General features: G+C 41.9%; 1 protein-coding gene across 1 annotated transcript in view; it reads left to right on the top strand.

Moving 5' to 3' along the window:
• The first annotated feature begins 14,943 nt into the window (after window positions 1-14,943).
• Window positions 14,944-25,947, top strand: part of LOC131191444 (ABC-type organic anion transporter ABCA8-like) — a 62,587-nt gene continuing 51,583 nt past the window's right edge. The window contains exons 1-7 of the mRNA XM_058169586.1: window positions 14,944-15,084; window positions 15,712-15,823; window positions 17,112-17,313; window positions 17,785-17,973; window positions 20,683-20,783; window positions 22,254-22,480; window positions 24,657-24,795. Of these exons, the coding sequence (XP_058025569.1) occupies window positions 15,719-15,823; window positions 17,112-17,313; window positions 17,785-17,973; window positions 20,683-20,783; window positions 22,254-22,480; window positions 24,657-24,795 (963 nt within the window). The 5' untranslated portion in view covers window positions 14,944-15,084; window positions 15,712-15,718. The remainder of the gene's footprint in view (window positions 15,085-15,711; window positions 15,824-17,111; window positions 17,314-17,784; window positions 17,974-20,682; window positions 20,784-22,253; window positions 22,481-24,656; window positions 24,796-25,947) is intronic.

Here is a 25,947-nt window from a genome sequence, read left to right as displayed (position 1 = left end):
GAGGCGCCGGCAGGCAGGTGGCTGGGTGGGAATCCAGTAGACTGCTTTGGAGCCCCAAGCCCCGTGGAGCCAGCATGGGAGGCACGGGTGGAAGGCTGCCTTTTCTGCAGCATCCCCCTCCCCTCTTTGGATCGCCCTGCATGGTGGGGGGGCTTTGCAGAAATAGGGAGGGTTGTTTGTACAGAGGATTGGCGGGGTGGGGATGCGTAGCCCTCCGGGATGGAGAGCAGGGCAACAGAAGGCTTTGATGTTTGCTTGGCTGGTGGAGGGAAACTCAAAGTGTTGGGTGCTTCAGAACTCCTGGCTCTAACAGTGAGTGACATCAAGTTGGCCATCCCCACCTGGTCACATGACCACCAAGCCACACCCACCAAGCCACACCCACAGAACCGGTAGCAAACATTTTTACATTTCACCCCTGGCCAAAACTGTTAGAACAAATAGAAGAATATGGTGAAGTGGCGGGGTTGAAAATTATTAAAGACAAAATGAAAATATTAGTAAAAAACATTACAGAGAAACAGAAAAGGGAGTTAAAAGAAAAGTTAGATATTCACATTATCAAAAAAGTAAGACACTTAGGAATTCAATTAACAGCAAGATGTGTAACGATAAAGGAAGATAATTACTATAAATTGATAAGACAAATTGAGATAGATTGGAAAGATAGAAGAATTTGCAATTATCGTTAATACGAAGAATAGCAACAATTAAGATGAATATCTTACCAAGATTGCTGTCTTTATTCCAGACAATCCCGATAAAGTTAGAGAAAAAATGCTTTGAAAGTCTTAATAAAATAATAGTGAAATATATATGGCAAGGGAAAAAAGCGAGAATTAATTTAATAATGTTACAAGATGCAAGAATCAGAGGAGGGTTTTGGGGTACCGAATTGGGAATTATATTATCAAGCAGCAGTGTTTTCATGGATGAAAGAATGGATCACACTAAGAAATACAAGGTTATTAACATTGGAGGGACATGATTTACAATTGGGTTGGCATGCCTTCTTATGGTATGGGAAAAATAAGATACATGGTTATTTTCAAACACATATAAGAAATGCTTTATTATTAGTATGGGAGAAAATTAGCGAAAAACACTATTTGAAGATACCAGCTTGGCTTTTGACAATGGAAGCGTTAACACATCCAGACACTATTAATATGGGAAATATAGTTAGATATAAAAATATTCTGACAGAAAAAGGGGAACTTAAAAAGAAACAAGGATTAGAAGAAAAGGGATTGATATGGCTTGGTACACACAATGCAGATACAATCCAGATATGAAAAAGATGCTAAATTAGTCCTGGTCCTGTTGGATCTCTCATCGGCTTTTGATACCATCGACCATGGTATCCTGCTGCGCCGGTTGGAGGGGTTGGGAGTGGGAGGCACCGTTTATCGGTGGTTCTCCTCCTACCTCTCCGACCGGTCGCAGACGGTGTTGACAGGGGGGCAGAGATCGACCGCAAGGCGCCTCACTTGTGGGGTGCCGCAGGGGTCGATTCTCTCGCCTCTCCTGTTCAACATCTACATGAAGCCGTTGGGCGAGGTCATCAGTGGCTTTGGGGTGAGTTATCATCTGTACGCTGATGATACCCAGCTGTACTTTTCCACCCCAGGCCACCCCAGCGAAGCTGTCGAAGTGCTGTCCCGTTGTTTGGAGGCCGTACGGGTCTGGATGGGGAGAAACAGACTCAGACTCAATCCATCCAAGACGGAGTGGCTGTGGATGCCGGCATCCCGGTACAGTCAGCTGCAACCGCGGCTGACTGTTGGGGGCGAGTCACTGGCCCCAACGGAAAGGGTGCGCAACTTGGGCGTTCTCCTGGATGAACGGCTGTCGTTTGAAGATCACTTGACGGCCGTCTCCAGGAGAGCTTTTTACCAGGTCCGCCTGGTCCGCCAGTTGCGCCCCTTTCTTGACCGGGATGCCTTATGCACGGTCACTCATGCTCTCGTCACTTCTCGACTGGATTATTGCAATGCTCTCTACATGGGGCTACCCTGAAGTGTACCGGAGACTGCAGTTAGTCAGAATGCAGCTGCTGGTGATTGAGGAGCACCGCGTTGCTCCCGGTAACACCACTCCTGCGCAGTCTGCACTGGCTACCTGTGGTCTTCGGGTGCGCTTCAAGGTTTTGGTTACCACCTTCAAAGCGCTCCATGGCTTAGGGCCCGGGTACTTACGGGACCGCCTGCTGTTACCACATGCCTCCCACCGACCCGTACGCTCTCACAGAGAGGGTCTTCTCAGGGTGCCGTCCGCCAAGCAGTGTCGGCTGGCGGCCCCCAGGGGAAGGTCCTTCTCTGTGGGAGCACCTACTCTCTGGAACGAACTTCCCCCCGGTTTACGCCAATTGCCTGACCTTCGGACCTTCCGCCGGGAACTGAAAACTTATTTATTTATACAAGCGGGACTGGCCTGATTTTTAAATTTTAAATTTAAATTTTAAACTTTTAATGGTAATTTTATTGGGTATTTTTATGGTCAATCGACGGTTTTAATTTGGCCTTTTATTGAATAAGTTTTTTAATTGTTATTTTAATATGTATATTAATTGTTTTAAATGAAGGCTGTACACCGCCCTGAGTCCTTCGGGAGAAGGGCGGTATAGAAGTTTGATAAATAAATAAATAATAAATAAATAAATAAATTATATTGTTTTTATATGGAGATGACAGAATTGGATGAGATACAGGAAAAGAAGACTGAATGATTAAAAAAGTGTATGGTTATTTACTGCAAGTTAAACTAGAAGAAGAACAGGTAAAAGAAACAATGATAGCATGGGCAAAAAATTGTGGATACTCAATAGAGTTAGATAAATGACAGCAACTATGGGAATGAAAGTATAAATTAACAATGGCAACTACAAATAAAGAGAATTTGTATAAAATGTTTTATAAATGGCACATGTCACCTGAAAGATTGACAAACATGTTTAAAGACAAATCGACCAAATGTTGGAAATGCCACCAAATACGGGGTCGTATTATCAATGTGGTGGATATGTATAGAAGCGAAAAAATACTGGGCAAGAATTCAAATGTGGTTGGAGAAGATGACACAGCAACATATTGACTTAAAATCTGAATTGTTCTTGTTGGGTATTTTACCAGGAAAATATAGTAAAGAAAATACATATTTGATTATTCATGTAATAACTGCGGCTAGAATTGTATTTGCACAAAATTGTAAAATTGAAAAAATCCCTAAAGATGAAAAGGTGATTAAGAAAATATTATTTTGTGCAGAAATGAGTAGATTAACGCTAGCAATTAAATGAAACAAAGAATTTAATTATGGGGGTTATTTTATCATTGGTTAGAAAATGAATATGGATAAAAAGTATAAAATTAAATAATTTAGGAAGAGAAATGTTGTATTAGGAGATATGTTAAGCTGTAATATCAAAATAAGAACCGATGAATATAAGGAATTTGACGGTAAGCTATAACTATTATGACACCAAAAAATTGTACTCAGATGACACACTGATTAATGAACAACGAAATGTTTGTTTTAAAAGGAAAAAAAAAACTTTTACAAGCGAAGGTAAATTTCTATGAGAGGTGGCAAAAAGAGAATAGCAACAGCAACAGCACTTAGGCTTATATACCGCTTCACAGTGCTTTACAGCCTTTTCTAAGTGGTTCACAGAATCAGCATATTGTGCCCAACAATCTGGGTCCCCATTTTACTGACCTCAGAAGGATGGAAGGCTGAGTCAACCTTGAGCCTGATGAGAATGCCCTCCAGAGTATGGGAAGCCTTGGGTGAAGAATTATAAAGGACTGAGATATTTAAGAGTTCTTCAATTGATGGAGTCTTGCTAAAACAGCTCGAGTCATTTAGTTGTATTTTGCATCTACTTGAACTCCGATCTACACTTCACCACAGAGATGGGTTTCACCCGGTTCGGACTGGTTTGGGTGGTTGTTAAGATTTTGTACAGTTCGGAGAACTGGCTAATCACACCACTGGCTGGCCCTACCCATCCTGCCCCTCCCCACCAGCCTTGACCGCTGGCTAGAGCCATGCCTGCACCCAGCTACTCTCTGGCTCCTTCGCTCACTTGCGCAGATCACACAGCCCAGCTGATCTCTGCGCCTTGCCCACTGTGCTCACCGCAGCTGCCTGTGAAGGTAAGGTGTTCAGACAAAGGGCCACCTTGGGTGTACACGGTGAGGCTCGGCTGCCTTTCAGACCTGGCTCTCGCCATCCTTCCGCCCACATGCAACCCGCCCGCCCTTCGCCTTTCTACTGCCTGTTAGAAATTGCCTAAGTGTAGCAATGAATGCTTCACAGGGGATGTAGCAATAAAGTAAGGTAGCATGTCCAAGATGGCGGCCGCACCGCTGAACAGCTGATGCGGCGACGGGCCTATTTCGGGCCAGACCGGGTGGGGGGGGTCTTTTTGACAGCTTGGACCCCCCGCCCGGGTAGGTGAGAGTCCGGTGAGTCGGAGGATGGGCAAACTGAGGCGGGCGCCTGGCTGGGCGGCAGTGGCCCGGCTTTTCCAGCGGCGGCGGCGGCGGTGGCGGCGGCGGCGGTGGCGGCGGCGGTGGCGGCGGCGGTGGCGGCGGCCTGGCTGGGCGGCAGTGGCCCGGCTTTTCCAGCGGCCGGGCCTTTTCCAGCAGCGGCAGCGGTCCGGCCTTCTCCAGGCGGGCGGCAGCGGCCTGGCTGGGCGGCAGTGGCCCGGCTTTTCCAGCGGCGGCGGCCTGGCTGGGCGGCAGTGGCCCGGCTTTTCCAGCGGCCGGGCCTTTTCCAGCGGCGGCGGCGGTGGCGGCGGCCTGGCTTGGCCCTGCTTCGAGGGGCCTAGAGCCTCTCCCTTTGTCCCCCTCGTCTGCGGTGCGGTGGTGTGAGCAGCCTGGCCTTATCCAACAGTGGCGGCGGCCTGGCTGGGCGGCAGTGGCCCGGCTTTTCCAGCGGCGGCGGCGGTGGCGGCGGCCTGGCCTGGAGGCTCTTTCTCCCCGGCAGCGGTAGTGTCGGTGTCGGTGGCGGCGGTGGCGGGGGCCTGGCTGGACCGGCTTGGCCAGGGCCCAGCCCGTTGGTGGTTGGCTGGGTCCGTGAACTGTGGCATGACCCAGCAAACCCGGCGGGTGAGTGGCCTATTCCAGCTGGAGGCCTGGCTTAGCGGCCACGAAGAGGCCCGATGGTCGCCTTCTTTGTCATCTTGAAGGCTGTCCACGGGTCCAGGGACGCCTCGCTACCATCTAGAGGACGCCTATAGACCGTCTATGGGGCTTTTTGAGTCCTTTGCCCCCGGACTTTTGGAGAGAGATGCCTCGTCGGTGGAGCAGCTTGGCCCATTAGGCGCGTGTTTCGTCCTCTTTGTCAACTTGAAGGACGATCACGAGCCATGTAGGCACCTTTTTTACCATCTCTGAGGATGCCCATGGGCTGGCTGCAAGGGGATCGTCTGAAGACCTTTGGTCCCCAGCTGGGGGGAATTGAGGATGGTCCTGGACAATCCTAGCTTGTCTACTGTAGGACTATATCCTCTCCCCCCCCCTCATGCCCATAGACCACCCCTCGGGACTGGAGATGAGGGGTTGGAGCTCTGACTGAATCATGGCGGTCTGTTCATCTACCGCCCAAGACCTATATCCCGTCTGTCCTCTACTCGGAACCACTGGTGCGTCAATTTCCATCTTGACAGGTCCAGGATGGGTCCGTTTGCCGGACTTTTATCATGCGGACATTTACAGCGGCTGACCTTCTTGCCCTGCGAGATTCCCCTCTCGCGGGTCTGGCCCTCCACATTATCGAGGGCCCATCTTGAGGACGGGTTTTGGAACCCCGAGAGATGGCATGCCAAAAATAGGAGACTCAGGGGATTTTTAATTAATTATTTTAATAGGGTTTTTAAAGGGAATTTTAATGGGAATTTTAAGGGGAGGGTGGGAACTGACGGGTCTGGGTTGGAGGGGGAGGGTAGTGTCGGGTGGGGTGGGAGGGTTAGGGTGGGTGAGGGGTAGCCCGTCGGGAGGAAACCAGTTCCAGCGCATGCTCGTGGCGACTATCAAATGGGTTCGGAGGTTATGAAGTGTGTTCCTTTGTGTGAGGGTGAGTCTATTTGCACGGTAAGTGGGAGGGGCAGATATGGCGGAAGGGGGATCGACGACATAGGGGTCACGCGTTCGATGTCTGCAGGCGATCGCGTGCCCGATCCCCTGACTTCTCCCGTTCCCGGATGGTCAAGACCCTCAGAGCCTGGGCCTCGCCTGATGTTATGCAACGCACGGTCCGTGGCCAATAAGGCCCCTAATACATGATCTGATTCAGGGGTGCCGCGGATATTATAGGCGTTACGGAGACCTGGTTGGGCACTGAAGGGGTGTGCCCTGGTCGAGATGTGCCCACCGGGTTTCCGTGCATTCCATCAGCCGAGGCCCAGGGTAGGGGTGGAGGGTTAGGGTGGGTGAGGGGTAGCCCGTCGGGAGGAAACCAGTTCCAGCGCATGCTCGTGGCGACTATCAAATGGGTTCGGAGGTTATGGGGGAGTGTGTTCCTTTGTGTGAGGGTGAGTCTATTTGCACGGTAAGTGGGAGGGGCAGATATGGCGGAAGGGGGATCGACGACATAGGGGTCACGCGTTCGATGTCTGCAGGCGATCGCGTGCCCGATCCCCTGACTTCTCCCGTTCCCGGATGGTCAAGACCCTCAGAGCCTGGGCCTTCGTCTGATGTTATGCAACGCACGGTCCGTGGCCAATAAGGCCCCTAATACATGATCTGATTCAGGGGTGCCGCGGATATTATAGGCGTTACGGAGACCTGGTTGGGCACTGAAGGGGTGTGCCCTGGTCGAGATGTGCCCACCGGGTTTCCGTGCATTCCATCAGCCGAGGCCCAGGGTAGGGGTGGAGGGTGGCGGTTGCTATTAAAGAGAGTCTAGAGCCGAGGAGACCACTGTACCTCAGATTGCCGGGTGTGAATCCTCTTTGTGAGGTGGGGTCATAGATGTCAGATGGGCTTGCTGGTCGTACCTGGCTCCTTGCTGCGTGACAGCTGCCCTGCCCGAGCTCCTGGAGGTGCTTGCCGGGTGGCAGTGGAGACCCCAGACTTTTAGTCATGGGGACTTTAACTTGCCATCTGCCGGCTCGTCATCGACGGTAGCTCGGGAGGTCTTGGCCTCCATGACGGCCTTGGACCTGACTCAAGTAGTGGATGGCCCCACTCACATCGGGGAGGCACACTGGACCTGATTTTGTCTCTGGTCAGTGGTTGAGAGATCTGGACTTAAAGGAAATAGTCATTGAACCTTTGTCATGGTCAGATCACTCTCTCCTTCGCCTGGACTTTCTGACCGCTACCCAACACCGCAGGGAGACGGAACCATTACGATGGTACCGTCCCAGGCGCCTGATGGACCCAGAGAGGTTTCGGACGGAGCTTGGGCCACTTCCTGAGGGTCTGGCTCACGGCACGGCAGAGGAACTAGCTGCAGCCGGGGAGCGGGCTGCGGCTGGGGCTTTAGACCGTGTCGTGCCTTTGCGGCCTCTGACCCGGCGCAGATCCCAACCGGCTCCTTGGTTCTCCGAGGAGCTGAGGGGGATGAAACGCCGGAGAAGACGCCTAGAGAGTTCCTGGAGGTCCAGCCGTTCAGAGGCTGATCGGACACTAGTTAGATCCTATACTAGGACCTACCTAGTGGCACTGAGGGAAGCGAGGCGTTCTCGCCTCCTCCCTCATTGCGTCGGCAGATAACCGCCCAGCTGCCCTGTTTCGGGTGACCCGCTCCCTCCTTCACCAGGGGGAGCGGGATGACCCGTTGCGGGGACGTGCTGAGGAGTTTAACGGTTATCTATACGATAAAATCGTTCAGCTTAGGGACGGTCTGGACCAAAATTGTGGCGATTCAGACGGGGTATCTGAGGGCGGTCTTGGTGATGTTGTTTGGGATGAGTTTGACCCTGTGACTCCCGAGGACATGGACAGGTTGCTGGGTAGATTGAATGCCACCACGTGTTTACTGGACCCGTGCCCCTCCTGGCTGGTGCTGGCCACTCAGGAGGTGACACGAGGCTGGCTCCAGGGATTACGAGTGCTTCCTTGTTGGAGGAGTCTTTCCGGCCGCCTTGAAAGAGGCGGTGGTGAGGCCCTCCTCAAGAAGCCTTCCTGGACCCGGCTGTTTTAGGTAATTATCGTCCGGTCTCCAACCCGCTCATGCGAAGGTTGTAGAGAGTATGGTGGCATATCAGTTTCCCCTGCACCTGGAGGAAACTGTCTATCTGGACCCGTTCAGTCCGGCTTCCGACCCGGTTACAGCACTGAGACGGCTTTGGTCGCGTTGGTGGATGATCTCTGGAGGGCCAGGATAGGGGTTATTCCTCTGCCCTGGTCCTATTAGACCTCTCAGCGGCTTTTGATACCATCGACCATGGTATCCTGCTGCGCCGGTTTGAGGGATTGGGAGTGGGAGGCACCGTTTATCGGTGGTTCTCCTCCTATCTCTCCGACCGTCGCAGACGGTGTTGACGGGGGCAGAGGTCGACCCCGGCGCCTCACTTGTGGGTGCCGCAGGGCCGATTCTCTCGCCCCTTCTGTTCAACATCTATATGAAGCCGCTGGGTGAGATCATCAGTGGCTTCGGTGTGAGGTACCAGCTGTACGCTGATGACACCCAGCTGTACTTTTCCACACCGGGCCACCCCAATGAAGCTATCGAAGTGCTGTCCCGGTGTTTGGAAGCCGACGGGTCTGGATGGGGAGAAACAGGCTCAAGCTCAATCCTCCAAGACGGAGTGGCTGTGGATGCCGGCATCCCGGTACAGTCAGCTGAGTCCGCGGCTGACTGTCGGGAGCGAGTCATTGGCCCCGATGGAGAGGGTGCGCAATTTGGGTGTTCTCCTGGATGCACGGCTGTCTTTTGAAGATCATTTGACGGCCGTCTCCAGGAGAGCTTTCCACCAGGTTCGCCTGGTGCGCCAGTTGCGCCCCTTTCTAGACCGGGATGCCTTGTGCACAGTCACTCACGCCCTTGTGACGCCTCGCCTGACTACTGCAATGCTCTCTACATGGGGCTCCCCTTGAAGGGCATCCGGAGGCTGCAGTTGGTCCAGAATGCAGCTGCGCGGGTGATAGAGGGAGCCCCTCGTGGCTCCCGAGTGACACCTATCCTGCGCAGGCTGCACTGGCTACCTGTGGCCTTCCGGGTGCGCTTCAAGGTGTTGGTGAACGTCTTTAAAGCGCTCCATGGCATAGGGCCGGGTTACTTACGGGACCGCCTGCTGCTACCGAATACCTCTCACCGACCCGTGCGCTCTCACAGAGAGGGACTCCTCAGGGTGCCGTCGGCGCGACAGTGTCGTCTGGCGACGCCCAGGGGAAGGGCCTTCTCTGTGGGGGCTCCCGCCCTCTGGAACGAACTCCCCCCAGTACTTCGTCAACTTCCGGACCTCCGAACCTTTCGCCGCGAGCTCAAAACTTACTTATTTATCTGCGCTGGACTGGGTTAGTTTTCTTAAGTTATGAGTTTTTTAATGGGTTTTATCTCTAAATTTTAATTGTGGCCAATTCAAATAAGTTTTTTATTAGTATTTTAACTGTATCTATAATGTATTTTCATTTTTTACTTGGCTGTGAACCGCCCTGAGTCCTTCGGGAGAAGGGCGGTATACAAATTTAAATAATAAATAAATAAATAAATAAATAAGCAAGTTAACCTGTTGAAAACAACATGATCTTTGGAAGTGGTTAAAGAGTTGGCCTAGAAACCAAGATACTAGTGACACCTTAGCCATGATAGTCACCTGGCCAGTCACTCTCAACAAGCCCAATTGAGCCAGTCACCCTCAATAAGTCCAATTCTTTTCTCAAGATTGTTATTGTAGGGAAAATAGGAGGATGGAGGAGTATTAGGTATGTTCACCCTCTTGAATTATTTATCAAAATAATAAAAGTGGGAAACAAACAAACAAATAGAGTTTCCTTGAAAATTATAAGAAATGAACCACAATAATGCTGGGCATCGAAAGAGGTTCATTTATAGTAGTCTTGCAAAAATTAATCCATTTGGAAGTTGAGTCATAGCCACTAGTCTTCTTTTCTTGTTGGCTCAAAATATTTTGCTGCTTATCCAAGTAGCTTCCTCAGTTCAACTTGGATAAGTAGCAAAATGTTTTGAACCAACAAGAAAAGAAATCTGGTTAACATGACTCAACTTCTAGACAACTCTACCTAGATGACTGAGAATCTTCATTGCTATCTTGCTCAACACTATGTTTTTTGGTTACTTAATTTCTTTATAGAATAGAATAGAACAGAATTTTTTTATTGGCCAAGTGTGACTGGACACACAGGAATTTGTTTTGATGCCTATGCTCTCAGTGTACATAAAAGAAAAGATCATCAAGAATTCTAAGGTACAACACTTAATGATAGTCATAGGGTACAAATAAGCAATCAGGAAACAATCAATATCAATATAAATCGTAAGGATACAAGCAACAAAGTTACGGTTATACAGTCGTAAGTGGAAGGAGATGGGTGATGGAAACGATGAGGAGATTAATAGTAGTGCAGATTTAATAATAGTTTGACAGTGTTGGTGGAATTATTTGTTTAGCAGAGTGATGGCCTTCGGGAAGAAACTGTTCTTGTCTCTAGTTGTTCTGGTTTGCAGTGCTCTGTAGTGTTGTTTTGAGGGAAGGAATTGACACAGTTTTTTTTTTAAATTTGCATTTATATCCTGCCCTTCTCCGAAGACTCAGGGTGGCTTACACTATGTCAAGCAATAGTCTTCATCCATTTGTATATTATATAGAAAGTCAACTTTTATTGCCCCCAACAATCTGGGTTCTCATTTTACCTACCTTATAAAGGATGGAAGGCTGAGTCAACCTTGGGCCTGGTGGGACTTGAACCTGCAGTAAATGCAAGCTGCTGTTGTTAACAACAGACTGCATTAGCCTGTTGAGCCACCAGAGATGTTTATGTCCAGGATGTGAGGGGTCTGTAAATATTTTCACAGTCCTCTTTTTGACTTGTGCACTATACAGGTCCTCAATGGAAGGCAGATTGGTAGGAATTGTTTTTTCTTAGATTGAGTTAGGCAAATAAGTTAATAAATGATCACTTCTGAAGTATTGCGGCAAGAGGTGAAGCACCTGATATCTAGATATTTCTAATGCTGATATCCAGTGAGTTCTAGTGACTTTTCCAGAAATGATGTTTCACGAACGCTGCCATTTTTCCTAGCAGATTTTTAAACTAGCCACTTGAGCCTGTTTATTTACTTATTCCATTTGGTGACCACACAACTTCCACAAGTTCATAGGGGAGGTTACAATAGAGACAAAGAAACAGAAAACCAAATAATTAAAACACATATGAGTCTGGAAGAGAGAAACACCCAAACACACCAAATCCGCAAAATCTAACAGACTTGACATCCATGCTAACCCCAGGGCTGGGAGCACAGCCATGTTTTTAATGACTTCCGCAACAGCTGTAGGACAGGAACCATATGAATCTCTGCCCACTCCCACCTCATTATTTGTTGTCCCAGATTATCTGTTGCAAATGTTTCAGTTCTTTATAGTTTGCATTGCTGCATATAATTTCCCTGCCATTTCTGCAATCTCCTGTCTCCTTAAAATTGTGCATACTGATCTGTACTGCAATATTTGAACATTTTACAATTGCAAGGAAAATATTTGCTTTTTTATTGCTTTTGAAATTTATTGAAGTGGAAATTGACACATATACCATTCTTTTAAATATAGGCAAACAGATTTCTGACATTTCTCTGGAATAGCCATCTAAACAGGGTCTCTTGAATTGATTTCTGACTTCTGAACAGCCTGCCTGTATTATCATTTCCTGATGTATACAGGCGCAGCTTCCGAGACATCAAAGCCTTAAACTAAGAAGGATCCTATGCAGGGGTGGAATTCAATTTTTTTTTTTACTACCAGTTCTGTGGGTGTGGCTTGGTGGGCATGGTGTGGCTTGGTGGGCGTGGCAGGGAAAGGATACTGCAAAATCCCCATTCCCTCCCCACTCTTGGGGGAAGAATATTGCAAAATCTCCATTCCCACCCCACTCTGGAGCCAGCCAGAGGTGGTATTTGCCAGTTCTCCGAACTACTCAAAATTTCCACTACCGGTTCTCCAGAACCTGTAAGAACCTGCTGAATAGCACCCTGGTCTTATAATAGAACAATCACTGATTGTTGTCTGACCATCTGGTCACTCGGACATAGCCTTCTTTGAAGCATCCTCATATCATTCACTTCTATGCTTGCTACATGGAATGATGGCATTCTGATTAAAGTGTGCATACTTAACTTTATCAAAAAGTACCCTACAGTATTTCAATATTGCCTGGAGTTCCTATTTCTTAAACATATGTACCCTAAATTAATTCAATTTTTACTAAGAATAATTTTGACTAAGCACAACAAATCAAGGCTTGTGCATCTGACCTTTCTTTTCTCAGTGGTCAGGGGTCATATTTAATTTCATTTATTCAATTTATATGGCCACTCATCCTACCATGGTGACTCTGGGTGTCTTACTTCATCTGGTATTGAATAGTTTGTTCCTGTGGTCTAATTATTATCAATAATTTTCATTCATTCAGCCTTTTGGTGGATGGGTTTTCATGGTTGTATGACAATGTGATATTTCCACCTTTTTGTGTTTTGTCCAGATTTGTCTTAGCCTTTCTCCTAAGTACCATTTAGAATAGAATAGAATAGAATAGAATAGAATTTATTGGCCAAGTGTGATTGGACACACAAGGAATTTGTCTTGGTGCATATGCTCTCAGTGTACATAAAAGAAAAGATACGTTCATCAAGGTACAACATTTACAACACAATTGATGGTCAATATATCAATATAAATCATAAGGATTGCCAGCAAAAAGTTATAGTCATACAGTCATAAGTGGAAAGAGATTGGTGATGGGAAGAGCTACAATCATTGTCCCTGTGAATGATTGAGCCACCCTCGAAAGATAAAAAGATAAAAAGTGGCAATTGGGCAGGCCTGAATCAGTAATAAATAAAAATTAATGATTAATGATGGATAATAGTTTGTACATAAATATGATGTTGGAAAATGGAAATAAAAATTATTTATAAAAAAAAAAGAAAGATAAAATCACCCACTATCTCAACTTCTCTATTTGCAATGGGTTGGCATTGCCTGTTGGCATAACTTTAGTTACTTTTCAAGGTTTCTGAAAGACAGAAAGGACGCAAGGTAACCTTTACTCTGTATATATTTGCAGTTGTGTTCCATTTTAAAAAAAACTTCTACTTCCTCCCTCCTCCCCACCATTGCTGTGCTGAAAACCTGATCCAAATCTATTGCCTTGTTAAGACCAAACCATTTGGCAAATCCTAGCAGATCTAAAAAAAAACAAACCGTTGAATGGGCAAGAATTATGGCTAGCAACAGACAGTAAAAACAAACACTTATTATACTTTGGACCATTTAAACTTTTCTTTAACGTTCAAAGCAAATTCATTTAAATGCCACTATAAAGTGAGAATTTGGTTGTTTTGGGGGATTTTGCAGTTCACTGGATAATCCTGTTTCAGACTGAAAGACACATCTAGCACAAGATGTCTCCTCTCTTCCCAACTGATTGTTCTATCTAATGTGAAACATTGAGACAACATAAATAGCTGAGCCAATCAGTTGGATCACATTAATGCCGTGTAAGAATCCTTAACACACTGAAAAGAGAATGGCTCAAGAGAAGCCCATATGATACCTACCTCAATCTAAGTTCAACATCTAAAACATTTGTTAGGCCAATTCTTGATTACTGCTCTCCTGTCTGGAACCCATACCATATATCTGACATCAACACAGTTGAGCGTGTCCAAAGGTATTTTACGAGAAGAATTCTCCATTCCTCCGAAACTAATAAAATACCTTATTCCACCAGACTTGATATCTTGGGTCTAGAAAACTTGGAACTTCGTCACCTTCGACAGGATCTGGGTTTAGCATATAAAATCATCCGTTGTAATGTCCTTCCTGTCAATGACTTTTTTAGTTTCAATAACAATATCACAAGAGCTACCAACAGATTTAAACTCAATGTCAACCGCTCCAGTTTAGATTGCAGAAAACACGATTTCTGTAACAGAATTGTATATACTTGGAATGCATTACCTGACTCTGTGGTTTCTTCTCATAACCCCAAAGGCTTTACTCAAAAACTGTCCACGGTTGACCTCACCACTTTCCTAAGAGGACTCTAAGGGGCGTGCATAAGAGCACAAACGTGCCTACCGTTCCTGTCCTACTGTTTCTTCCCCTATGTATATATATGTTTTTAGTACCTCGTTTCTCCTCATATATACATTCATATATTATATAACCCTTTATGCAACGCTTGTATATATATATTGTTATATTGTTATGACAAATAAAATAAATAAAATAAATAAATAAATCTACTGTTATGCAGATTGTTCACCCTACTTCAAGTTTTCTCAAACTTTGAAATTTTAGAGTATGTGAATTTCAACTCCCAGAATTCCCAGTTGCTAAGTTTGATAAACATTGCTCTACCTAATAGTAGGTTTTCAGCTCTAGGAGTTAAAGTCCACACATTTTAAAGTTGCCAGGTTTGAAAAACTGATCCACCTAATGCTAGGGCTGAACCGCCAAAGACAATGAAATTTACAGATCTTAATCTCATTTCCAGATTTGTGTCTTTAAAAATGCACATTTTTCAGCTACGTGCAGAAAAAAATATAAATGTTAATAAGTTCTTTGTCTCTCGCAAGCTCTGGAATATAACAAGTTCTTTTTCAGAGATACAGCTGTGTGAACACTGATGAAATCTTCAGAACAAAGAAATCTGTTCAGCTATCCTGAGAGGGAAAAATGGGAGGAGGGAAAATAAGAACACCAAAGTATTGTGAAAGACTGTGGCTTTTTTGCCGGGTTAATGAATTGAAGGAATGAAAACATGAAAAAAAAATAGTAAGCTGTTGTTGCCCTTTTCCCCCAAACGAATCGCATTCCAGATGGACATTGGTTTGATTCTGTAACTATCTTTAATTTCTTTCCTCCATTTCTTGTTCAAATTGTTTAAGGTAAGGATTTCTGTTTTACTTTCTCCTGATTGCATTAAAACAATAATCCAGTTATGCAGAATACTATTTAGGTTTCAAGCATTATGCAATTTAACTCATTGAAAGCTACTGTAAATTCAGTTTCACTTAATCTGCCTATGCTTTGCCTGGATTTAGCTTGTTAAAGTGGATCCTGCTTCTGAGTAAAGCTGTTATGTTAAAAGAAAGATATTTATTGAAGTTTCTTAGAACATTGTGTTATTTTTCATTGGAGTCTAAATATTATGGATAAATTGCTTTCTGCATTGTTGGACGCTAATATGAACCTCTACTTGAACATCTGGAAATGCTACTAAGTGCAGTGGAGTAGATGGGAATTCTATACAGAGCTTTGATTGTTTTATGTTTTTTGTCAGTCTATTCTATTGTATTTAGCTAAGGAAAAAGTGGCATGCTCAAATACTCTTGTTGAAATAATTCTAAGTCAAAACCCTGCATGGCTTTTCCCTGTATCGATCTGTCTAGGAAATAAATAGATGCACAGAACATGACCCCATAAGCAAGGATAGGAGGGGGATTGTAATGTTTAACTTGTGACTCCCACTACAACTTGCTTGATGTTAAGATTTCTTTTTTATTTCAAACAAGCCTTACCATGCAGACAGAGTACGTGCGAAAAAGAAGCTTGTGTCAACAGACTGCTGCGCTCTTGTGGAAAAATATAATTCTGAAATGGAGGATGAGAATGCAAAGTTTTCAGGCAAGTGCCAAGCAGCAACTTTCACTTCAGTGAAAACAACCCCTCTTCCCAGCCCCTCTTCCCCATTGAGATTTCTTTTCTTCTGGTTTCCTTTCTCTATTTCTAAATGATGACAGTTGTGAATCTAATGTCAAAAATTGGACTAAGGACAATTTGTGTTGCTTTTATTGCGCAACTTGATGAATATAACTGGTTTTGAAAAGAGGGGAAGGTACTCATGTGCTTCTGTTTTCTGGTTCTCTATCAGCAACCAGACCATGCTAATGGTCTATGACATCTCAAGAACTTTTCATGTGAGACAAGGGTACAGAATAAGATGGAATGAATTCAGCTTCAGCTTAGAGACAGACAACAATATTTGACTGCACACTGACATAGCAGGGATGGTCTCACATTTGGAGGACTTCCAGGGTATAAAGACAGAAGAAGAAAAAATCAGTTTGTACATGTGAAGCCAAAAAGTCCAATAAATAAGTTTAAGAAAGGACAAGTTAAAGGATCTTTAACTTCTTGCTAAAGGAATTTTAGCAACTTTCTTGAGTTGCTAACATTTCTTGTTATAAACCAAAAAAAGAGCACACACCATCTATTTAAATGCTTTCCTTTCTGTGCAACATAGGGGGAAATTGAGTTTTTTTGAAGAGTAATTCTAACACATAAAGGCAGGCATAAAGGTAGTTTTAAAAGCATTTTTTAAAGCTTCCTCCCACCTGCCATTAACCAGTCTGCTGAATTCAAGATGCCTTTTGGGGTTAAGACTAAATGTGTAGATAAACAGAGCTTCCTCACTGGCATTACAACTTCTCCCCTTGCATATTTTGTATGTGCTTCTGTAGGGTGTGATGCCAATAGGCACACATATCAGCACATATATGCATGATGTGAGAGTGTGCATGTATGCAACAAACGTGCCTATCGTTCCTGTCCTATTGTTTCCTTTTGTTATATCCAATTAATATTTTTGTTATATCCAATATGTAACAAAATAACTTTTGTTATATCCAATTAATATAGTTATTACATACTCATACTCATATATATGCTTATATATTGTATAGTTATTTCATACTTATGCTTATATATACTGTGAGACAAAATAAATAAATAAAAATAAAATAAATAAATAAAAAAATTGCAAGGTCCACCCTCCTAGATTCTCTTTTGCTATATTTTCATTAGTGTAGATCCCCAATGACATGCCTATGGTTCAAAATAGAATTGCCTTGCTGCGATCATTCCAAAATACTGTAATGGGTGTTAATAACTTGGACTTATTTCATATTTCCAGGAATGGTTTTGTTCCCTGATTCTCTTCAGTATAATACTGTTATCAGCATTTGGGTTTTTATATCAGGAGCCTGCTGAAATACCTCATGCTCTCCTCGGAAAACCTTCATTTAATATTACTGGAGTTAGACTTTTGTATGCTCCAAATACTAAGATGTCAAGAGAAATAATGAAGAAAATAGAAACACTTTCTCCTCTAAAAGGTATAAAGTATCTGTTTAAAGACTTTTCAAAGACTTCAATTGATGCTAATTTTGATTGAGTTTGGTAACTACAGAAAAATGATTGCTGGTAGTCTCCAATGCTGTTCAAGCGTTACGTACCTCAATTTAGAGAAAGTGAGCAAGAGAGCCACTGGTTAAAGCACCAGGCTAAAAACCAGGAAAGTGTTGTGGAGGATATCAAGATATCTATCAAATAGATGAATGAAAAGGCTTTGACCCTTCAGTCATGCATTTCTGCTTGCCTATCTCCTTTTATTTAACGTAGGTGTTAACAGAGTTCAGGGTAAAAGATTAAATATCTAGTTTTTTAAATATTCTTTTGGCCAAATTTTTGATAATAACCCTTGAAATGGTTAACTGATGCAGTTAATAAAACATCAGCATGCAAAAAAATTCTTTTTCCCTGTCCTATGTAGGATTTCACTTACTGACATGATTTGTATGCTAAAGGTATTGAGACAAAAGTGGTGGAAGATGAGAAGACCATGAAAGATGAGAAGGCCATAGAAGATGAGAAGGCCATGACATCAGAGCAGGACCTAGATATTATTGGAGTTGTATTTCAAGATGAAATGTCCTATCGACTCCGATTTCCTACCTACAGAACAGTTACACCACACAAAGAATTTGCTGCTTTAGGTAATTCAAGATGGCTGTGTTTCATTCTAGATTTTCATATGTCTATAGAAGTGGTTTTCATTCTTGGCAACTTTATGATGTGAGGACTTCAACTCCCAGAATTCTGCTCAGCATAAGTGGCTGGAGAATTCTGGGAGTTAAACTCCACACATCTTAAAGTTGCCAAATTGAAAAACACAGGTTTACATGGAAGTCAGATGCAAATGTAGCATCATATGTTCTTATACTATTATATATTTGCATATATACATATAGTGTGTGCATGCACTTTCAATATGGTTTACATTTCTTTTTTAGAATGACACTATAATTTTCATTTATAGGGATACACCTACACATAGGTGCAGATTTTAAGTGACACTATTTTCATGCTTATTTATTGGAGATCTAACAATGCAATTTGTGTTACGAATTCAGGGTATCAACCCTTAGAAGAGCAGCATGTTTTCTCCTAATTCCTTGTGTTTGAGAATGAGTGAGAACCAAATCATGCTCTTATTTGTGAGAAGATTCGGGTATATTGGAAAAGCAATGAACAAGATCATACCAAGCCAGCAAACTAAGAGTACATTGTATCTGAAGAAATTTGATTGGATTTCTTTTTTAAAAAAATAGTGTTTAAAGTGTGTCCTGTTGGATAGCTGTTGGTATTGTTAAGTAGGTATCAGTTTGTTTGATTTGAGCTGATTTATTTTTGGTATATGAAACCCTAAAAAAAATTAGGGGATTGGTTTGTTTGGAAGGGCTGCATGGATTTGGAGCATATGGGTATGAAAATGCTTGAAATGTATCCATGTAGTCACCATGGATCTTGGGGTCAGGAAAGAAACACTAAAGAAAGAAAAAAAAAGGCAAAAGGAGAATGACTGCAGGAGAGAAACTATGAGTCCTTTTTGATTAAGTTTTAGGGTTAGGGTTAGGATTGATCATCCAACAGAATGAAATGGTGCAAAAAGAGATAAATCAATACAGATAGTAGCTACTTAGAACACAGTACAGAGAATTATGTTACAAAGTACTAGAGATATGCTTGAAATTATGCTAACTGGGAGTTTTAATAGGTATTTAGTGGAATGACACTGTGTGTGAAGGAACCTGTGAATTAAAAGAACACATACAAGAGATAGGCTTACTTAGATTTACAGCTTCCTCTGAGGGAAAGCAGACAATAAATTTCCTCAAAAGCAAAGTGGTAAGAGAATACTATGAAAATGAGGAAAAGATACTGTGTAATCTGTAAAGAGAAGAAACAAATATTGCAAAAAAATAGACAAAGAAAACAGGAAATAGTTATGATTATAATAGGCAGCGAAAAAGGAGAACAATTTGACAAAATAAAAAAAGTATTTTGGAAGTTAAGAGAAGACCATAGAGTATCCTATGGAATGATTAGAATTAGGCTGCAAGGAATGCTTGCTATGGTGTTAGAAGCATATTGAATGGAGATGTGAATGTATGAAGGGAATGCTACATTATTGACTGAGAACTTGAATTATTTGCACTGAATGTTAGACATATTACATAATAGAAATAAAGAAATGAATGTATCAAACCTCAAAACAATTATGGTTCACATGGAAAAGGAAATGATATAGACAAGTTGTAAAGAAATAGCAAAAAATATAAAGCAAGTAAATGAATTTGTGTGCTTTAGTAGAATGTTTACTAAAGATGGGGAAAAATAGAGAGGATCTATTAATAAAACTCTACTAACTTGACTCTATCAGCAAAATCTCAGATTGGGTGGCTTATAAAATTTGCACCAAATATGTGGTATTTTAATACTTTTTATGTTTCCTCAGTGTGGTGCATTGTTCTTTCATTATTTCTATTGCTCTCTATTTTGTTTTATCTATTTTTGTATGTCACCTTGAGTTGCTTTGTGGTTAGTTGGCTTGTTAATTGAAATGACAATGATAATAATGTGCAAATGCTGACCGGAAGGCAGGAGCTAGCTTGTTGTCTGTGGCAAGGAATGAATATTTGTCAAAGGAAGTAAAAATGGCTAAGAACAAATTTCTGTCCACCTTGTTAAATGACCGTGGGAGTTGTATATGTCAGGAAAAACATAAAAGTAAATTGAATGTGGTACCAATAAGTTAAACACATATGTAATATATTTATAGTGACCATATAGCCTTTATTATAAAGGATGGTCTTGTTTCAGAAATCTGTTCTTTAGATTAATTTAATTATTTATTTTCTTGGTTTGCTTTTGAATTTTCCTTTGTAAAGCCAAGTTATAAACAGAAAAATTAATTTTCTTATACTTATGGACCTCTTTCAGAATTGCTTTTTCAGTCTTTTATTTTTTCCAAGAAACTATGGTCATGTAATATGTCTGACCCAGTTCAATAATGACAGCACTTAAATTAGAGTCTTCAAATCAAGGAATAGTTTGAATGGAAATAAGAATCAGAAACAGCTCCCATTTTCTTCTTGGCTTTAGATAGGAGGATGTATTACACTGAGTATTGTTTAAGATGTCAGCGAGTTATATTGTCCTACTCTTCTGTAAGATGATTTTCATTGGCTCCAGTACTTCAAGTGCCTGAGGAAGTCAGTGAAGTTGGTAAAAAGCAAAGCAAAGTTCTTCCCTCTCTTTGTTATTAGAAGAGAGGGAACCTCGGTGCTTCTCAAGCCTTTCTGATGGGCTGATTGAACATATAATATTGTAAACAACTGCTTCTCTTCTCCCCCTTTTTGTAGATACGTGTTTCAACTTTTCCTCAATTTATTGTGAAAATCCGAGGTATTGGACTCAAGGCTTTGTCTCACTGCAATCTAGCATCGACAGTGCACTTATTGAAGTAAGTGGATATGCCTTACTTTTATCTGCAGCAGTGGCAGTGACATTTTCTCAGTTTGGTTTGAACGACTCCTCTTTTTCTTTCATTTTGTTTGCAGTTTTATATGTTTTGATTAACCGGGCTGCTGTTTATCCTACTCACTGCCTCTGGATCTCCCTGGACTGTAGAATAGAGCTCTTCTAATCTACTCAGAGTGTACTCAAGTGCTTTCCTTTTCCTAAGTCTGTCCTCTTCTTGATTCCAGTATTATGTCATTGTTAGGTTCCTGTATCAGGTCAATGTGTGTATGTGTTGTGTGTGTGTGCGAGAGAGAGAGACTGTGTATGTATATATGTACACACTTTAAGTAATTCAATCATTCTTTTCTTTATAATGTAACTAGCTAATGATGATTACCCAGCATTGCCCCTGTATTTATTTATCTCAGTCTTGTATTAGACAGGAAAAGGAATGAATTATATCTTTAGTGTCAAATCAAAGCAATTTTATTCACAGGGTTTTAAAAGTATAAGCACAGTATACAAATTATAAAGTAAAATATTATTCAAATTAAGAATATTAATTTAAGACAAAACTTGATTATAAACAACATTTTTAGTTTCACCCCCAGGAGCAAGAATAAATAAATTCTGTGGTGAACCCACCCTTGAGCAAACAAAATAAAGTTATCTGTGGGAGAAACATGGTGATCTCAAATCCACTCCACAGTATTTAATAGACTGATCCTGTGATTTATTGATTGTGATTGAGAATGCAAGTCTCAATTTTTTTTCAAAAATGTTTCATTTTTTTTTAGAAAGTAAGTCATCTGTGTACCAGGTTTGGTTAAAATTGTTCGAGTTGTTCCAGAGTTATGGTGGAACACACAGACACACACACACACACACACACACACACACACACACACACACACACACTGAGTGGTGTTAGGGGTGTGTTACCCCCCACAGTATTTTTTCCAGAGAGTAAGTCATCTGTGTACCAAGTTTGATTGAAATTGCTCAAGCCATTCTAGAGTTATGCTGGAACACACACACACACACACACACACACACACACACACACACACACACACACACACACACCAGGGGTGTCTTACCTCTACAGTATTTTTTTTCCCCAGAGAGTAAGTTATCTGTGAACCAAGTTTGGTTGAAATTGTTCGATCCATTCCAGAGTTATGCTGGAACACACACAGAGACACAAACACACAAACACACACACACACACACACACACACACACACACACACGGGGTTTCTTACCCTTACGGTACTTGTTTCCAGAGAGTAAGTTATCTGTGTACCAAGTTTGTTTGAAATTGTTTGAGCCATTCCAGAGATACATACATACATACATAAGTCCTTTTATATATATATATATATAGAAAGAAGATAGATAGATTGTCCAGGTGGCATGGCAAATCACCTATGGAATAAGTTATCAGTAATTTCAATGTCTTTTCTTTTAGAGGATCACCAATCACTCTGTTTGGGAAGAAATGACTTCTATCAATGGCATCCGTATGAAATCACCTTCTGTTACAATAGGATCTGAATTAGAAAATGGTGTGTTCCTTTGGTCTCTATCGCTGTGCTTTACTCCATTTATGTATTTCTTGGCACTAACTCTTTCAAGAGAGAAACGGAAATTAAAGGAGGTGATGAAGACAATGGGACTACAAGATGCAGCATTCTGGTGAGCTATGAAATTGGCTATAATCTCCTTTTCTCAGATGGATCCAGCAGGTTTTTACGAGAAAGAAAGAGGATGAATCCATGCCAGCTGGAAAGCTCAGCACAGAATTTAATGAAGCTCTGATCCTGGAGCTGGTGCTGTAAATAGTAGGTCCATGTTAGGTTCTATTTCCTTTGGACCTCTAAACACTTATGTGACTGACAGTGTCACCACTCAGGTCCTTGTTTCCTCTTTATATAAATGGCTGTTCTGGCCAGCCATTCTGCAACTTAGTTAAATATAACTAAATATTCACATTTGCAAATTTACAGAATACTTTGGTAAATTATCCAACTTTGAAGGGCATTGCAATCACACGTACAACATACTGTGTCTGTTTCTGGTTTTTATGCTAAATAGTGTTATTTATTTACAAAAAGAACTGTATTCTATCTATTTTAAGCCTCAAGATTGCTTACTTTTTCACAAAAGAAAAAGTTTCAAGTATTTAAAAATAAAGCCATCATAAATAATAAAACCTATGTATAAGTCAAATCTGCCACTGTTAGCACTCATATATTTAAGTAGAATCTTCTTAAAGATCAATAAGTTGGAGGCACCATTATCTCAGGCAAGATATTCCTCCAAATGGGGCAGCCACTGGGAAAGATCATGGTTAGGTCTTTCACCTTACATAGGGTAAGGATTTCCAATATTGGTCAGAGGAGAAGATACTGCAGGCTTTTGAAAGGGTAACTTCAACTTATGAATTTATTATGAATAATAAATGAATTGGGTCCTCCCATAGCTGTGGCTCATTGGATCTAATGAAGTTTACAGTTGACTCATCTCCTCTTCTAGGTGAGCATTTCTGTTTAAAATTCTCCCTTTTGGCTCACCCATTCTTTTCTGTATTTTATGCAAATATTAGTCTGCTAATATTCCCTTCTCTTCTGCTTCTACCTCTTTTAATTTCTCAAAGATAGCTCTGCATCCACTAAGTAGACTCTCAAGTGGAACAGATGCTTTTTTTAATCCTCTCGAACATTTCTTTATACTGGTGCACATTTCTTTATGCTCCTAAAAACTCAAACAATGCTACTGTGAGCAAACACACCTTAAAGCATCTTTCTTTCCATGGACTACCCTTCAATTTAAATACCTAATATCCCAACTAGGAGCAAATGTCTTTAACAACCTCTGCAACCTCTGTTTTTAGGGATGGGGCTGGAAGGGGCATAATGTCACTAGGGTCTACTCCAAAACTGGATTCTCCGCTCATTTTAGAAAACTGCTTCTAGCCACCTAGGATTGACTAAGTTTTAGGTCACTTGGATCAATTTTGGCAGGACCAGAACTCAAACCCAATAGCATTCTAGATAGATTTTACTCCACAGCTCTGCTCTCTTAAATGAGAATTAGCTAAGGAGAAAAATGGAGAGAGTATAAAAATAAAATAATAATAATAATAATAATAATAATGATGATGATGATGATGATGATGATGATGATGATGATGATGATGTTTTAATTTGTATACTGCCCTTCTCCCGAAAACAAAAGCTAAAAGGACTTCAACTTAGAAGTAATTCCATAGAGAACAAGGAGCCTTACAGCAACTTCCTTAATCAGTCCAAGATATCACTCCTCTGTCTAAATAAAAGAAATGCCAAAAATTGATAGCCATGGAACTGTTTTCTAGATTCCTTTAGTTGACAAAAGAAGTTTTCAAGAAGAGCCAGTAGGTCCTGGCTCTGAATAGCAAAAGGAAAGCATATTACTTTATGTGGATATTGTTTTACCAAGGACTCAGCAATCTGGGAAGAGTTGAGGGAGACATCTGCCTTATCTTTATTTAGAAGAGTCATCCTTGGGTCCTTGGTGTTGGACAGCCAACATATTTAAAGAAAATAATAATAATTTTATTTTTCTGTCATTCCTTGAATTGGTGTAGGCAAGGGATCATGAAAAGGCTGCCAAAGGCCTCCACTCTTCTTCATTCAGGGCTCCTGTTTTTAACAAGACTTAATGATAAGACCCTCAGATTTACTGAATGAGAGAACTCTTTCCTGCAATCAGTGTTTTTCCCCTGAAGGCTTGGACTGTAATATTGAGCTAAACTGGAAAAATAATTTAGGGAAGGTGGAGAAAGATCAGATAAATGTTATCAAGGTTAACAATGTATTTTTCTTCATAGGCTCTCCTGGGGTTTGCTCTACACAATATACATCTCAATTTCAAGCATGGTGCTGACATTTTGTCTGAAAGCTACGTATTTTTACCTAAGCAGCAATTCTACCTTATTTGTCCTGTTTTTCCTTTATGGCATTTCATCTGTAAGTCTTGGGCTTTCTTTTTCTCAGTTAAAGTGATATTTGATGCAGTAAATATTTCTGTTCTGCTGGAAGACAGTTTCTGGACTAGGTTAAGAAAAAACTTTTTAAATATTAAATTAAAATATTTATTTCTCAAGTGTTCTCTCTTTTTAACAAAGCACCCAAACATGGGAATAGTTTGAGGGATCTTGGAAATACCAGTTCAATGAAAGCACACCTGGACAGATTATTTCCTTCAGCAGAAAGCTCTTTTGTCTGGTTAGATGAAAGACAGGAAATAGCATTTTTATTTTTATTTTTATTCATTGACATTTATTTGATAAGCCGACTGCACCTTTCCAGAGAATATTAAAAATATGGCTACGTCATTTGTTTCTTGATAAATTTGTGATAACTATTAACTATTTTATAGCCAATTATTCAGAATTTTCAGCTCGTCCTAAATGTTGCAGTCTGCTAATTAGCTAACTGGTTAAAGAGAACCTGTTATCTTATTTTTGAAAAAGACACCCTGAATATCACTTGACTGAAGACTAGTTCACTGTTGTCCTTATCATTATAATTACCACAAATGGAATATGCATTGTGATGCTCTCTGAAGACTGTCTTGCAAGTTTTAATGGAATAATTTCTTGAGGAAGATCCCCACATGGGATAAGTAGACTGGGGTTTTCTCAAGTTGTGATAGCCAGGGACAAGGGTGGGGAAATGGACACCCTCTAAAATAAACGTATGAGGGGGAACATTCTTATGCAGTTGTGATATAGTAGGAAAAATTTCCAAAGGGAATGAAGATCAGTAGTCATGGTTCTAGGTTAAAAAGTTCAATTATCAGTTCTGAGTGGGCGAGCAATTAAGATGTATAGATACTTATTCAAAATTATTGAGTATGGTGGCATTAGGAGTCTGTGGAAGAGTAGGAAGCAGAAGTGGATGCCACGTTCCATCTGTGGTCCCAAAGTCTTCATGTTGTCTGAATGTCTCAGCACCCAGACAATATGGACTCAAATGAACTCTACTGCTGATTAAACTCAAATGGACTCAATTCACTCGACTGCTGATTTTCTAATTCTCTTTATCTTGAGCATTTACAGTTTGATTGGACTCCCATCTCCTCTTCTATAGAGATAAAATAACCTTTTGGGAAATGTG

The sequence above is a fragment of the Ahaetulla prasina genome, chromosome 2 (genome assembly GCF_028640845.1).
Source record: "Ahaetulla prasina isolate Xishuangbanna chromosome 2, ASM2864084v1, whole genome shotgun sequence".
NCBI classification, from domain to species: Eukaryota; Metazoa; Chordata; class Lepidosauria; order Squamata; family Colubridae; genus Ahaetulla; species Ahaetulla prasina.
The sequence above is the reverse complement of the archived record's forward strand: the minus strand, read 5'-3'. Positions and strand labels throughout refer to the sequence as shown.